Source organism: Epinephelus lanceolatus, chromosome 16, assembly GCF_041903045.1.
Source record: "Epinephelus lanceolatus isolate andai-2023 chromosome 16, ASM4190304v1, whole genome shotgun sequence".
Classification (NCBI taxonomy): domain Eukaryota; kingdom Metazoa; phylum Chordata; class Actinopteri; order Perciformes; family Serranidae; genus Epinephelus; species Epinephelus lanceolatus.
In genome coordinates, this window is record NC_135749.1 from 29,171,223 (window position 1) to 29,187,736 (window position 16,514).

The 16,514-nt window shown below is 35.5% G+C and overlaps 1 protein-coding gene across 2 annotated transcripts; it reads right to left on the minus strand.

Moving 5' to 3' along the window:
- Nucleotides 1–366: 366 nt before the first annotated feature.
- Nucleotides 367–16,495, minus strand: LOC117263185 (T-cell differentiation antigen CD6-like). Of its 2 annotated transcripts, XM_033636367.2 has the most exons (13): nucleotides 16,344–16,495; nucleotides 15,131–15,229; nucleotides 12,705–12,983; nucleotides 11,146–11,460; nucleotides 8,038–8,352; nucleotides 6,065–6,136; nucleotides 5,695–5,832; nucleotides 3,589–3,705; nucleotides 3,229–3,351; nucleotides 2,933–3,004; nucleotides 1,551–1,724; nucleotides 672–782; nucleotides 367–596 (listed from the first exon to the last, which is right to left on the minus strand). In XM_033636367.2, the coding sequence occupies exons 1-13, from the start codon at nucleotides 16,393–16,395 to the stop codon at nucleotides 508–510; spliced, it is 1,956 nt and encodes a 651-aa protein (XP_033492258.1). In that variant the 5' UTR covers nucleotides 16,396–16,495; the 3' UTR covers nucleotides 367–507. The 2 variants fall into 2 exon arrangements, with proteins under 2 accessions (XP_033492258.1, XP_033492259.1); XM_033636368.2 differs by lacking the exon at nucleotides 3,229–3,351.
- Nucleotides 16,496–16,514: the final 19 nt, after the last annotated feature.

Consider the following 16,514-nt stretch of genomic DNA (forward strand, 5'->3'; position numbering starts at 1 on the left):
GGTAGGTTAATGGATGGGTAAACCTGCAGTGGGTTAATCACGTGTCAAGTTTCAACAACTGTACACTGAACTTATATTATTGCAGTTCACAGGAAACAGTATGTTTGGTATGTTGCACATCAAAAGTCAGTCAGGAAATCTGTGTCAAAACTGTTGTGAATCTGGTTGAAAAGAACATTTTGTATTAGATGCCAAGGTCCCAGACAACTCTTCCTTCAACAGCATTGAATATTAACTACCGCACACAATGAAGTGTACAGTAGTCATTCAAATGCTGTTAAGACAATAGTTATGTAACCTAGACTTACACTTTTAAACCAAATTGAGTCCAGTTTTAACCCAAATTTATAGATTTATTTTAGCCTGCAAATCACCAAATGGATGCTCTTTGTGTTTCCTTAGTCTAGACAGGTGTTTCATCTCACAGTACGTGTTTCCTCTCAGAGCAGTTTTGCAGCTTCAGTCCCACCCTCTCTGGTCTCTGAGAGCTGGAGTTGCCTCCTCTGTTTAGGTGCCGATGTCATCATAGTCATCCTCAGATGAAAAGTTTTGGTCAGGGCTCACAGGGGAGTAGATAGGGCCATCATCTTCATCACCTGATTATCAGACAATAACAAAGATCAGGAAATGATATCGATACAATTTTTCTATATCTATTTTGAGACATTTACCTGAACTCTGCAGGTTTGTTGTTTGTCTCGGGTGAAGTGGATCTTTGCTGTAGGCAAGCCCTGAAGGGTCAAAAGCATTGTTGACAACAGATGACTGGCCCGGTCCTGAATCTATCAAACAGGAAAGAAAACTTAATATACTGCATATGGTGTGAAAGCTTTCTGAGGTAGTTTCAGGTTGGCGTTTGTCTTTCATATCCTCTATGTCAAGAGTGTTTTTTTTATTGACTCTATGCTGCAAACACCCACGGATGTAGTTTAGGGACTGTCCAAAAATGACTGATGAATCTTATATTCAAAAAGCTAAACCCTTCCCAGTATTGCGATTATTTGCTTCGGGGGAAAAAACTCTCAGACAATCTCAAAATGATATGTGAGTATTGGCACAACTCATTACACCACTTTTTTACCAAAAAAATCATTACTACTATGAACGACAAGAGAAAACTGAATGAGAGGACTGATCCCACTCTCATGTTTGTATGGCAAATATGAAGTTACAGTTAGCAGCCAATTAACTGAGCTTAGTATATAGCCTTGCATAGGGTGATTATGTGCACAGGGGAAAACAAGTTAACAAAACACTTCTACTGGCTGTAGCTTCATATTCAATGGAAGGCAGGAGAGTGGTTTCAATCTTCTCATCTTACAATTAGCAACAAAGTGTTGAACTATTCCCTTGATATTATAACAGAAAATTCCTGTTCTGACAGGTATCAATACACACATTAGAAGTGGAATTAAAAATTGCCAAATTTATGGCTAACAAAGTTGTGAATATTACAGCCAAAATGTTTGTACTGGCCCTCAGTTTATTTTTACAGTAACTTTACAACATGATGCTGCTTGAATAAAAGCAGGTGAATTAATTCAACTGACCGGGAGTGACCATGACGTAACTGTTGTTTGTATTTTCGTAGAATTCCCCAGAGGAAGTACTGGAGGTTTCAAATGAGTCCACTGAGATCTTTGACACTCGGGCATATTGAGCCTCTGCAGGGCCGCCATTACAGCTTGTAAAGGCTCCCATCGCTTCATTTGTGGGTTCAGGGACTGGAAAAATAAAATATTAAAGACAAAGAACAGTTAAAAAATAAAATCAAATGAATTATCTCTTGCAAAAGGGATAATGGAACTCTACAGTTAAAAACTTGTCCAGGAGTTTAATTTTTGTGAAAAAAGTTTCTAAATGTTTGTTGCGAGAAAGTATTATGTATTGACTGTGCATGTAATTTCTATTAATGCAGACTTTGAAACAACAGAGTCATTTACAGATTGTACAAAACAAGATGTTACACTACTTTTTTTGTAATGATAAAAACAACTCATTTAATTATGAGACATTTTAAATCATTTAAATGGTTAAAAATTGCTGCAACAAAATATCAACAAGTCTTTGAACAACAGACCACAAGTATAAAATAGCTTTTATATTAGGGCATTGTAGAAACTCAGTAAAAATCAGAGTGGCTCTTCAGAGCTGAATCCTTTCAATATGAGGAGGATAAAATTACCAAATATTGCGATAGCCTGCATATCACAACAAATTTGTGTCATTTTTTTGTTTTTCTTTATCTGTGTGCGAATATTAGTGTGAATTTTAGGGTGTTTTATGTGTAGGTTGTTTATGAAAATTGAAACAAACAAATGTACCTCAAAAGATTTCATTATTAAATAAAGTTGAATATAAATGATATTTGGTAAAGGCATTTATGTATCCAGATGTGTTCAGAAAGTGTGAGACATCATTAAATCTCTGATGTCTGTGCCAATATGGAGGAGGAAACTTACTGATTATAGATTGATAAAAGAATAGATAAATATGATAAATAAATGTTGAAATAACTAGACAAATGCACAAATAAATAAATACAAGTTGATCATTAAAACAAATATAAATATCTGTCTCAAATTTATACTACATTTTGGTACAGCTACATTTACTTATTTACATATTTCTGTGTCTTTATGTAAATGATGTAGGAGGTCCTAACCTCTGCATTCATTTCTTTATTTATGTATTTATTTCCACATTTATTTCAGCATGTAATCTTTTATTCATTTATTTCTGTAAATATGTTTTTCTATATACACATTCATTGTTACTTATGTTATTCTTTGCCCCCATGCCATCCTTGACCCTCTGATGACTCCTGTGAACAGCACTACTGTATGGTGGAAATATTACTGTGTGAATTTGAAATGTGCAAAGTGTAATGTCTTTGTCTCCGTGACATCCTTGCAAGCCTACAGTGACTCACCTTCCTCAAAGAGGCTGTCAAGGCCTGATGGCCTCATCAAAGGGTTCACATCTGTTCTGTACCTCTGAGAATCTGGATACAAAATGATGCATACAAGGCATTGTTTGAATCACAAACCATCCTGCAAACATTCACTGCAAACAGCACGGATCTGCACAGACCACTCACACATATGCATGGCAGAGCAGCATTAACCGCAAAATGCAGAAACACAGCAGCGAGAAAACGTCTCAAGAGCAAGAGACTGAGAAACACATAAGAATAAATACAAATGGAAATAAAAGAACGTAGCTCACTCCGAAAGGTTGACAAAGGGACAGATGGGTCATTGCTTGGCTCATACTGCTCATAGTCTGTATCTACTGACGTGCTGTCAACACTACTAAGCTGGGTCCAAAGATACCTGGGGTTGGAGGGGGCTTTTTGAGACAAACACAAGAAAATGAGATGACTTGATGAGAAGACTATATGCTTTGCAAACGCTGTATAATTCTACAACTTTCTCACTATTGTGCATGTATATAAAGAAGTCATATGCATATGCAAGGTAAAAAGAAAGAGAAGACTAAGTTGTGTTAGTATCCAAGATATTAATTTATGCTCACACATTCGTTTTTTTTATTTAATTATATTCTTGTAAAAGTTGAGCCACTGACCTTCTGTCTGCAGGGGGTTGGGAGTAACCTTGATGAGGTCAACGGTTTCTTGGTAGTTGTTGTGATGATGTTCAGACAGAGGTCTTGCACTGCTGCGTGTCTGCTGAAGCAAGAAAGCTGTGGACACAATTACCAAGATATAGATTATTATTATAATAAACTGCATGACATTTTGAACTCAAGCTGTGTGTTTAACTGTGTTTGGAGGATCTACTTTCTAATAGAAGTTTTTTATCTTAAAAATTAGAGTTAGAGTTATTAATAACCCGAAGAGATGGGATTAAATTAGATATCGTGTGCTTGGAAAAACTGGAATACAATTGTAATAATATCAGGACATGTGAGATGGACAGTTTGCTGATATAGTTTGGAGTGAGATTAAAGATCCTCTCACACATGATTTAAGACACATAAAAGTACTCTGCTTTAAATACTAATTTCTGTGTGGTATGTTTTTTAAACAAAAATTTAAATTAGCTTGTTATGTAAGACTTCCTCATTGAAAAATCCATAATCTATGCAAATATTGTGCATTTTAAAAGTTTGTTATGATTGAAAACTCCCTTTGCTGTGTATGAGCAGTGGAGGTTTCGAGTTTCCATATCACAATTTTTGCATATTGATCTATGACAATCTTCAAAACTTAATGCATCAGTGTCACAACATCCTGCCGATACATCCACATTTTAAACTCAGATTTAAAGGAACTGTGTGTAAGATTAAGGTGGATCTAGTGGTGAGGACTGCAGATTACAACCAGCTGAAACTTCTCCCAGTTAATATTCCTTCAGAGTTCATTGTTCAGGAGGTCTCACCATCTCCAAAACAAACAACTCAGTAACTGAAAGTGGTAAAAACAGGGAATAAAGCAGTTTTACGTTAAAAAATCTGGGTTTTACCAACAATCCTATCGTAGCTAACAATGGCTGATGCGAAAACAGGAATGGCCCTATGTAGAGCCAGTATTTGGTTTGTCCGTTCTGGGCTACTATAGCAACATGGGGATATTATATTCCATTTCTGCCAATGTATTCCCCTGAATCCTACACACTGGACCTGAACACAGAGAAACTTTCCTCCTTAAGTAGAATAAAGATATACTATGCAGGATCTTCCAGAAAAAAAGAGACACAGTACCAAAGAAAACACAAATACAATGAGGTGAAATGCCGAACGAGAATGAATCTGTGGTTGGCTTTTACTTTCACTTTTGCTAACTGGTGTATTTATAAACAGTAACCAACAATCTTGCAGTGGATACCTTTAGTGTGAAAAAAGTATTTTAATCATGAACTCTGCACACAAATCACTCTGCACAGTAAAGCTCAAACATTCAAGTAACAATAAGCAAAACACTTTTTTTTAAGTGGAGACAGACTATTTCAGGAAACCCTAACACCATTTTAAAAAAAGGCACCTAATCATATTTGGCCATTTAATGTTTTCATCCATTATCAGTAACTGCTTAAAAACCTGTTTAGGGTCACCTGGAGCTTTTCCAAGCTGACACTAGGCAAGAGGTAAGGTACACCCTGGACAGATCACAGGCCTGACACATACAGACAACCATTCACACACATTCACAGCTATGGACAATTTGGAGGCACCAATTAACCCAACCTGCATGTCTTTGGACCAGAGGAAGCCAGAGAACCTGGAGAAAACCCACACTGACACAAGGAGAACATACAAACTCTGCACAGAAGGGCCCCAGTCGGCCATTTAAAGTTTTGATCAAGTTAAATATAAATACTGATATAAAAGAAAAAAGATTTCTTAAAATGTGAAGAAAGTCCTCTACCACCCTGATGAAGGAAATGATGGCAAAAAATGTTTGTCAAATAAACATTATCTCATCTGATTACCATCATGAAAAGCACAAGTTATCTGGAATTGAAGCCACATAAAATTAAAAAAATACAATATGATTTAAAAGATGATTTAATCCACGGCTCCTAAAGACAAGACACACTCTGTTCCTGAGATTCTGATGGTAATTTACATGCAGAGCTGCTAAAATCACAAGTTAAAATGCTGCTGACTCTGTTTAAATGAACAGATGAAAGAAGTGAGAGTGTAGCGCAGACAGCAGTAAGGAGAACCAACCGTGTCTTCTTCTGTAGTGGCAGCAAAGCACTGAGTTTGTGATGAGAACCACGAGGAGCACAAGAGCCACAGCAATGGTGCCGAGCAACACCGGCGATGGTAGGAGGAAGCCTCCAGCACGACTGACTATGGTTGCACCTAATGGGATGGGCAGAAAGAAAAAATACACAAACTTTCTGGCAGTTTATCCAAGATTCAGTGTTTGTTATAACCTTTTCCTGTGACTTTTAAAACACACTGAGACATATTCTGTTTCCCTACTTACCTTATTAAATAAGTGACAGAATATTCAATGTGACATTTATAGACACAATGTAATACATGTCTGTTTTAGGTAAGATAAAAAAATTAAAAAAAATAAAATATTTACCAGTCGTCCAACTGGTCATTACAGTTGTATTAGCTGTGGTGGCTGTGGTGGGTACAGGAAACCCAAGGGAGCCTGCAGGACAAAAATATATTATCTATTTAAGTTCAACGCAGTCACACATATGAGCTGACAAAGGAAGAGAAGAAATTCTTCACCTATTTTATCTATATAAGCAGAATGAGCTCAACATCAAGTTCATATTTCTACTAGAATTATATGAATATTAGAAAATAGAGAAAGAGATTGAAGTTGCGAATAAAATAAATAAATAAATCTAAATATTTTTAAAAGTAAGCTGTCTGTACTTGAGTATATCATGCAGTCAAGACACGTAAGTAAGTGTCGTTAAAAGGCAATTATTTATGACGCAAACACAAATGATTTTACACCATAAGTTTGGCCTCCATTATGACTTAAGGGAAAGTGAACAGCAAAGAAATTATTCACCTGTTTTACTTATCTATATAAGCAGAATGAGCTCAACATTAAGGTCATATTTCTAATAGAGTTATAAAATTAAAGTAATTAAATATACACATATTGAATGCAGAATTATGGTCTTATAGTCTTACAAGTCTTACAAATGGCTAAAAATTTGAAGATTTACAAAGAAGTTTGCTGTGTGTGTGTGTGTGTGTGTGCGTGTGTGTGTCATTACACAGATGAGCGAAAACTACCTTACGTTGAAAGAAGATAAAACAGACATTTTCTTTGATTAGGATCTCATGTGAAAAGTAAAAAAAAATATTTATTTTTATTTCATTTATTTCGATATTATTATATTTATTCATTTTTTATTTATTATATCCATGTGTGTTCATTTTATTTTACTACTCAATTTAATTAATAATTGCCATTTGCCACATAGATTGACATCATATATAAAGATGTCAATCTATGTGGCAAGTGGCAATTAATAATCAATCAGTTTTTATATATCGTATTTCTATAAAATTATTATTATTATTTTATTGTATAAGCAGTACAAGGGAGGGGTGGGGGATTGTTTTTCAGTGTTGGTAAGCAATACTTTTTTCTCTCAAATAAAAATTTTTTGTGTTCAACAAAAAAAGTCTGGGGGGTTACTCTCGACTCAGATCTTCTTTGTCAATATTATATAAACCGTCTATTTCCATCTTAGAAATATCTCCAGAGTTACACCCCATCTGTCAATATAGAATGCAGCAAAACTGACATATGCCTTTATCTTCTCACGACTGGATTACTGTAACACTGTGCTCACTGGCCTTCCAAATACATCAATTAGCTAACTTCAACCCATACAAAATGCAGCAGCTAGAGTTCTAACAAAAACAAGGAGAAGAGAATATATTACTCTGATACTCACCCCCAAATTACAAAACACACTACCACTGCATATTTGACAGTCAGCTTCTCTAGGTGTCTTCATGAAACAACTCAAAACACACCTTTTTACTCTGGCCTTCTATTAGATCAAGAACCTCATCTTTTATCAGCTTTGCATCCCTTATGCCACTGTTGTATTTAATCATGACTTGGTTTTGATTAATTGGTCGTATATTGATATTGTCTTATTATCTCTGGTTTTTGGTCTTTAAATATTGTAGTGTTTTGCTTTTTTTTTTTGTTTTTTTAAGATTTTTTTTGGGCATTTTTGCCTTTATTGGACAGGACAGGTAAGCGTGAAGGGGGGAGAGAGAGGGGGGATGACATGCAGCAAAGGGCCACAGGCTGGATTTGAACCCAGGCCAGTGCGGCAACAGCCTTGTACATGGGGCGCCTGCTCTATCCACTAATCCACCGACGCCCCAGTGTTTTGCATTTTTTATCTGATCTTTTCATTCTTATACCTCATATTGCTCTGTGTTCTCCTTTATGCTTTTATGTGTTTCTTTGTCTTTCTCGATGAAGCACTTTGAGCTGCAATCTGTGTAAAGAGCTTTATAAATAAAATAATTATTATTAACAACCACAAACACTTTGTCACTCACCTTTACAGATGACACCAGATGCTTTTGAGGTTGCGCACAGGTGTGCTTGGTTGACATACTCTTCGCACTCGAATAGACTCTGCATGTTTCGATCACATTGATAGAACCACAGTGACCCGTTGTTGTGGGCAAGAGGAGGAACAAACCGGGTGAATTGTTGCGGCTCTGTCCCACACTGCAGCATGGAGCACACCATGGAGGCCAGGTTCACATTCCAGCAGTTATCACACACTGTACCCCAGCTGCCATTACGGTGGATCTCCACTATACCAGAGCAGTGGTCCAGACCTCCAGTCAGTCTGACTGCTCTCATCTCTGCACAGAGACACACAGTAAATACAAACTGAGAAACTATTGTAGGACAATAAATATGACGTTCTCTGCATATGTTGAGTAAATGATTGATTATTATAATTGAGGACACTGAAGTTATGTCCTTGATTATTTTGATTTGGAGTGTAGTTCACATTTTGCAATTATAACTGACATAGTGTGCATTATATGGTCAAATTACAGTTTGACTATATTTTGCTCGACAAAAATCAATGATTATAGCATTTAGTCTTTTTCCAACATTTTTTACCTGAATTGGTGTGTAATCGAAGGATTTGCACTTAACTGTCGCTTAATATAAAGAAAACTAAATTTATAGTTTTTGGAAACAGAACAAAAAGAGATGGGGACATTGAGTTAAAGATTTGTAATGATAAAATTGAAAGAGTTTTTGAGACTAAGTTCCTCGGGGTAGTGATAGATGATAAATTAACATGGAGACAACATATTGATTATATAAAAAGTAAAATATCAAAATCAATAGCAATCCTGTATAAATCTAAGGATATACTAAATTATAAATGCTTGTATATTATTTATTGTTCACTTATACTTCCATATATGTCATACTGTGTAGAACTGTGGGGATCAACTTTTAAAACAGCTATCAACTCAATAATTGTGTTACAAAAACGAGCTATTCGTCTTATCAATAAGGCTGGTTATTATGATCACACAAATCCACTGTTCATGAAGTCACATGTTTTGAAATTCAGTGATTTGGTTTATTTTAAAATAATGCAAATAATGTACAGAGTAAAAACAAAGTCACTGCCGGATACAGTACAAAGATTCTTTTCTGTGCAGGAGGGGAAATATGGTTTAAGAGATGTTTCTAAGTTTACTGTCCCAAAAGCTAAGAAGGGAAATAAAAGAAGATGTATTTCTGTTGTTGGGGTTAGATTTTGGAATGATGCTGATTTAAATTTACGAATGTGTAACTCATTGTTGATTTTTAAACAAATGGTTGTTAAGGCTTTTTTTGAGAGTTATAAATTGGAATAGTTTTTTCTTTTTTTCTTTTTTCATATAAATGATGTTTGATGTGTAGCTTAATTTAGGATTTATGTAGGGTAGGCAAATATAAGCATTATGCTTCAGCCTATACCTTTTCAGTCATTACCATCATATATTAATTAGCATTTTTTGTGTGTTACCTAGAATGTTTATATTTATGATTATTATTGTTGTTGTTGTGAAAATCTGTGTATGTTCCTATGTTGTATGTGATGATGATGACTGAATAAAACATACATACAATAACCAAAAAAAAACAAAAAAAAAAACTTTCAGCCCACAGATGGCTATGAAGTGGAAATTTCTGCCTGTCAGTCACTTTTTGCCAGATTGGAATATCTCAGCAACTTTTAGTTAGCAATACATCTTTGTTAAGACACTGATGGTTCCCGGAGGATGAATGCTAATGGTGTTCCTCTGATTTTACCTCTTGTGCCACCACGTCATTGACATTTGTGGTTTTGAGTGACATTTCTATCAATTTCTAACATTTTTTATTCAACTATTGGAAGGATTGCCATGCCATTTTGGTACAGACATTTATGCCCTATTAGAGTGAACTGTATAAACTGGGGTGATCCCCTAAATTTTCATCCAGTGTCATCATGAGTCTGATAATTTTTCCCAGTACTTTAATTTATGAGCAAATATCTACAAAACTAATGACATACCCATCAGTCTCAATTGTACTTTTGGTTTAGGCAAATTAGCTAATGTTAGCATGCTAATTTGTTAGCAAGATGGTGAACAACATGATAAAAAATGTTATACCTGCTAAACACCAGCATGTTTGTTGTTCATTTATTGTTTTAGATACATATTTATACCATCATACTTAATTTGATTGATATCTACTTAATTGATGTTACAGTTTATTAGGTTTAAGAAACGTTTTTCTTAGATTTAATTTAATTACTTTTTTCAAATTTTGTTTACAATGTCTATTATAATGTCTATATTTGGTGCTTAACGTCAGCATATTAGCACTGTCACTGTGAGCATGTTAGTAAAGACATTATCAATAAATTGTACTAATAAATCTTTTGGGTTATGGGAAAAATCTTACCTATAGTTGGAAAATTTTATACACATAAGGCAAAATTCTCAATGTCTTTCCCAAACCTTATTATTATTATCATTTGGTTAAATTCAATTTGCATATAGATACATTAATCCTAATGGGGAAAAAATAAAGAGAATGCACATTTTATACACTCAGTCACCCCCTGACTAGGTTATATTTATTTTATTTATTTACATTTATTTACTTTTTCATATTTATTTTGACTGATAACTTCTCTTTTCTCACTGGAATGTTTAATTGTGATAATTAGAATAAATATTATGAAAATAGCCTACCTACATGACCTGATGAATTTCTATTTGTTCACAATGATCAATGAAGAGATAGAGAAAAAAAAACTGTTAGCATGCTAACGTTAGCATTTAGCTCAAAGAACTTAGGTTTATGGCCTGAATAAAGTTAAGGCCTCAGAGCTGCACGCTAAAGACTGTTACTTTTGTTCGCTTTGGACGTTTTTATAACTCTTAACAGAATAGTATGCCATAGAAAGAAAGTCTCAACTCAACTTTGTGTTTTGGGGGATTTAAAGACGCCAGAAAGCTAGCTGGTGGACTTGAGGTAATGTTACAGATTTCTTTGTCCGATTTCTGTTTTCAAGGTCAAGACTGATTTAAGATGCGCAGCTAGTGTTGCCATCGGTTATTTCCTGTTCTTGTCTGTGTATGTGCTGTAACCTGAGCAAACGACCCCGGCATCCTCTTTGTGTCCGCAGTCTGTCTCGTCCTGTGCGGCCGGACAGGCCCACAGGTTCTCCTCCCTGCCGGTACAGTTGAGCTCGTCCAGGTGGACGGGTCCCCTGCCCTGGGGGAAGGAGCCACCCTGTCCAGTCACATTAAGGGCGTAACCGCAGCCGAGCTGGGCGCACACCACGTCTGCATCCCGCAGGTCCCACTGGTCATCACACACGGTGCCCCAACTCCCATCTCTCCACAGCTCCACCCGTCCAGCACAGCGGTCTGGGCCTCCTGCCAACCGAACATTGTGGTGGCCTGAGGAGAACATACTGTCAGCCTCTTGTACTGTTCATGATGACGGGCTGAGATATAGCCCTGGGAAATAGTTTTATGCCAGTTGTATTTGATAATATTTACAGTAGGCTAACTGCAAAATATTCATTCATTTGAATCCTTATATATTAGTCAGTTTATCCATCCTTTATTAAGGCAAGGCAAATTTATATAGCACATTTCATACCCTGAGGCAAAGCCAAGTGCTATAGATTAGTCAATTCAAAGTTAATTGCAGCCCAATCACAAAGCTACCTTAAAGTGCTTTACAAATAATTAATTAAATTAAATTTTAATTTCAATCTGATTTATAAAGTCCAATATCACAAATCACAATGAGCCTAATCAACTCAAATAAACATATAATTCATAATTAGGGCAGGAATCAGACTTATCAGCATGTGAAAAACTACACTTTTTTGAACTTAACTAAAACAATACTACAATGTACAAAAAACTGCATTCAAAATCTTACAATCGTAAAAGTAGGCAAGTAGGCTATATTAGCAAGAAAAGTACTCATTATGCAGAGTGGCCCATTTAATAATACTACTTACTATTATTATTTTTTTTAATTAATTGATTGATTAATTAACAAATACTATGATTGTTATATATGTATATTAGTTGATTTATATTTAGTTTTGATAATCTGAGTCTGTAACCAATAATAAATGTAATTGCAATCAGTTACTGTTGTTACTGAGAATAGAATGTGTTAATCAAAATACTGGTGATTACAAAGAGGTTACACCTGAATATATTCTTTCATTAAATAGTTCAAATGTAGAGTAAAATGTTCATTCTGTGCTTTGCATCTTTTCACCTTGCAGGAATGCTTTCTTTTGGCAGAGCGTATTTCTGGACATTTTTCAGCTCATTGCCCAGTTTAAAACATTTGTTACGAAAGTAATCAAAAGAGTAATCAAATGTAATAAGTTACATTATTTGATTAAGTAAGTAATATACTCATTGCAGTTACATACAGTTACAGTTACTTATTACAGTAATGTATTACATTTAAAAAATGAACACTCACCTCAAAACAGAATTAGAGTAAATGTACTAAGTCAGACTAGAAAGTTTTTTAAATGAGATAGGCCGACATAGGCTAACTAGCTCAATTTAGATGTAAATGTAACAATACAGGTTGTAAAGGAAAATTAAATCAGAATTTTTTTTTAATGACAATTCTATAATCAGTATATATTAGAGAAAAGCCTTACCACAAACAACATCAGCAATCACAGTGCAGTTCCCTCTCACACTCTGTGAACAGTTCTGCAAACGACCATCTTCGTACACACAGTGTTGAAAGCATGTGGTATTGGGAGGTGAGCTGGTTGTTTTCTCATAGACGCTGCCACAGTCAAGTTCCTGACAGATCTGTTCAAGCAACATGTCTGTAGAGCCTGCTGGTAATGCCACCACAACACTGTTCCTGTTTCCAGGAATCCTGAGTGTAAAGTGGCATTTACCAGAAAGTTTGTGGACATAAGGGTCCCCTGAGGACACACAGAAACAGAAACACAAAATGATTTATGTGGTGATTATTCCCATATAACTCAAAAGTATCAATTCTTGATCTCTTATTCAGGTCAGTTTCTCAATACTTTATAACTTCCCTCCCCGTCTGTGTTTTACTGAACTGAACATGTCACATAACACAGTTACATTTTTTTTTTTTTTTAAAAAAAACAACTAAATTATTTCTCAAAACAGCTGGGCACCCTAGCTCCTAGCAAATGTTACTCAAACAGGAGGCAGTAGGACTTTGTTGAGGACTATTTTTAACTGCGGATTAATACATATTTGGTGCTCTAAACCAAATGACCGTGCTGTTTTTGTCACTGGTAGTGACAGTGGGCCTCATTTACTAATATGTGCATAGAAATGTTCTTATTTTGTGCACAATAAAGTGCGCATGCGGAGTTATTGTCAGGTTCATGATGCATGTGCACTGGCCAGTTTTGTTCACAGTGCGTATGTTAGTGAATCAAATCATTCTAAATTGCCAGGCTTTTACTTTAGCCTGTGTAAATACATTTACCTAGAGGTGCATCATAAAGAAAGCAATGGAGTTGTTTCCACACAAAAATAAGTGAATGCCTCAGCAGTCAGAAACAGCTGACAAGCCATTCGTCTTTCTCTTCAAACATGTTATGTCGGTCTTTGAAGATGCAATCTCTCCTGAAGGCACGGGCTGCAATGTCTTCCAGCAAGGCCATATAGCTTAACACCTGATGTGAAGTAAATCAGGATCTTTTATATGCCCTGAATGTCTGTTTAAATTGACCAACAATTAGCATTTGTTACATATGCGCAATTTCATGGCATAAGAAATTGGTGATAGTATCATTATTATTACATTTTCTAAGACAGCCGGGGCCTCATCATTTGTGTGTACGCATGATATGAGGCAGTTCTAAATTTGTTCAAAGAGTACAAACAAAATTCAGGTAAGAAAATATTGATGAATCCCGTATTTATGCATAACACGTGCGTACACACAGTTTAAGCACAGATTTGTGTGTATGCACTGTTTGTTGATGAGGCCCAGTGTGAGCATTATGCCTATACAAAACACTGCATCAACACATTTAACCACACTGAGCAGTTACTCCTTTGAAGAGTAACCACTTGACCGAGTGTCAGATTTTTGTGTTTTTTAAGCATGTGGGTCAGGATTAGCTGTAATCTTCCAACTTCTATCTTCTTCTAGAAGATATCGAATTTTCCCAGAAGACCTTTACCACCAACGTTGTCTTTTCCTGTGGATTGAGCTGAATCTTAAGCCCTAAGCCCTGTGTGCTTATTTCCTGAGCCCATCACTATCTAATTCTCTATATTATCATCTGTATTTCCGTAACATGTACATGTGGTTCATAACATTTAAAGTTATTTTGTTAGGGGGAAAAGGATTTTCTAAATTACATTACAACTTTTTATAGCCTTTTAGGGTGACACCATCTTTTTTTCTCCATTTTTGGAGTTATTTTGTGTCTCTTTGCAGTTCCATTGCATTTCTTTGTGTTCTATTTGAGTTTCCTCCTGGTCGCTGTATGTTAATTGGAGTGACATTTTGCAGGTACAAGCCAGGCCAGTCCCTGACACTTTGGGCTCATGAGCCTGGGCTCGATAGGCCTGTTCAGTTATCCATGTTGCATGTTATTACAGTTGCCTATTTCACTAAAACCATTGACATTATTGCTTTGGCAAATAAGATTTCAATGATTCTGAATGTCCAAACTAAAAGATTGGCTGAACTATAACTGACCCCCAATGTAAATTTATTGAACTGAGATGTTTCAGGAACAAAACTGTGTTATCGTGGGTGCACTTGGGTACACTGCCACAGCAGCAAAGGTTGCTTGCAGAGCAAACCAGAACCTGTGTGGGAGAATGCTTTGCTATTTCACTGTTTGATTTGCACCTGCAAGTTTGACAGCAATCACAAGCAGGTCACCCCACATCCTGTGACAGTCAGAGTGAGAATATTGACACATTCTCTGCATAAAGTGTGTATCCTGATTCTAGACAGAAAGTGGTATAAAATCTGTTATAGCTATGTGTTTGTGTATAAGCACGAGGAGGAGAAAGATTATCTCCTAGAAAAAAATCAATTTGCACAGCGGATAACTATTCCACTTACTGTTGAATTCTTCATGTGTTCTCCCTCTTGTGTTATTTCCCTCCACTGTCACCTGGACATCAGTTGGGTATGTTTGAGTGGATGTTTGGTTCTGAGAAGCTGAAAAGATAAGCAAAAAGACTCATAACTTTCACTGTCAGCAACAGTCAGTAACAAAAAACCTATGGTGACCCACCACACCACAAATGTGTACCGCAGGAGTAACCAGCTGACAAATGTATGACTTTTATGTTGCAGCACACAAATGGAGCGCAGTTTCAGTGAAACATATCAAGATACCACACCACAAATAAATTACCATATCTGACATTTAATTTTCTACATTTTACCTTTTACACAACTTTTATCTGTTGTTTTCTTACATCTAACTGAATCTCCCAGAACAAAGGATAAAAATGGTTCAAAAGTTTCAAAGATTTATTTGTCACACATGCGCTCCTAATGCTGTGCTAAAAGATTAGTGTTGAAAATGAGGATTAGAAAAGTAAATTATCGAAAAATTAAAGGTGAAAGTTTCTAAATAGGTGTAAAACAATTACAATGTACACAAATGTGCATTTTCAGCTTTTCACAAGATCTTTATTGCTCTGCATTTTCATCTTTTTAATTATTTTAAACCTTCACACAATTTCTGTAAATAACATTTTGTCCAGAGCATTTTCTATGAAAAAAATGGTTCTCCAAATAAAAACGATACACTTGTAAATGTCCAACCTACAATAAATAAATAAGAGCAAATACAACAGGACCAACTTTAGATTTAGGTAAACAAGCTGTATTTCCTCTAAAGAACAGTGAATAAGGTAAAGCCATATAAAGCCACAGAATACTTTTGCCAATATTTTACTGCAGCAGTTTGCAGTGTGTTTCTTTGTCCATGTTAAATTAATAGTGTTACTTATAATAAATAGTGGCATAAGAATAGTAAAATGTAAGCAAAAAAATCAGCTTCTACATTTTCCATCACTGAAAACTATTCACATCTTCTTTCTGATGTTTATAATTTCAGTTTTAAATGTAATGATGTCATTTATGTGCTGCTGGTGTTAACACATTTAGAAAAATAATAGAGTTAAATATAGTTAAAATCTATTTTCTCAGTTACAGATGGTTTCAATAAAGCCATGATAAAGTCCATCACTTACAGCAGAATCATCACTTTGTAAATATTTTTTAAATAAAGTTTATACATGTAGAAAATAGAATACGTTACCTTGACAAAGACAGCTCAGTTGGATAATTAAAATGCATTTCAACAGCTGCATGGTCACAGAAAGGGGGAAACAGCCTCTATTGTCTCTACTGAAACTGTCATTTAGTTCAACATCAGCGTCTGTCTGCACTAAGTGTGACTTCCTCTGTTCCTCTGCATATTTGATTGACA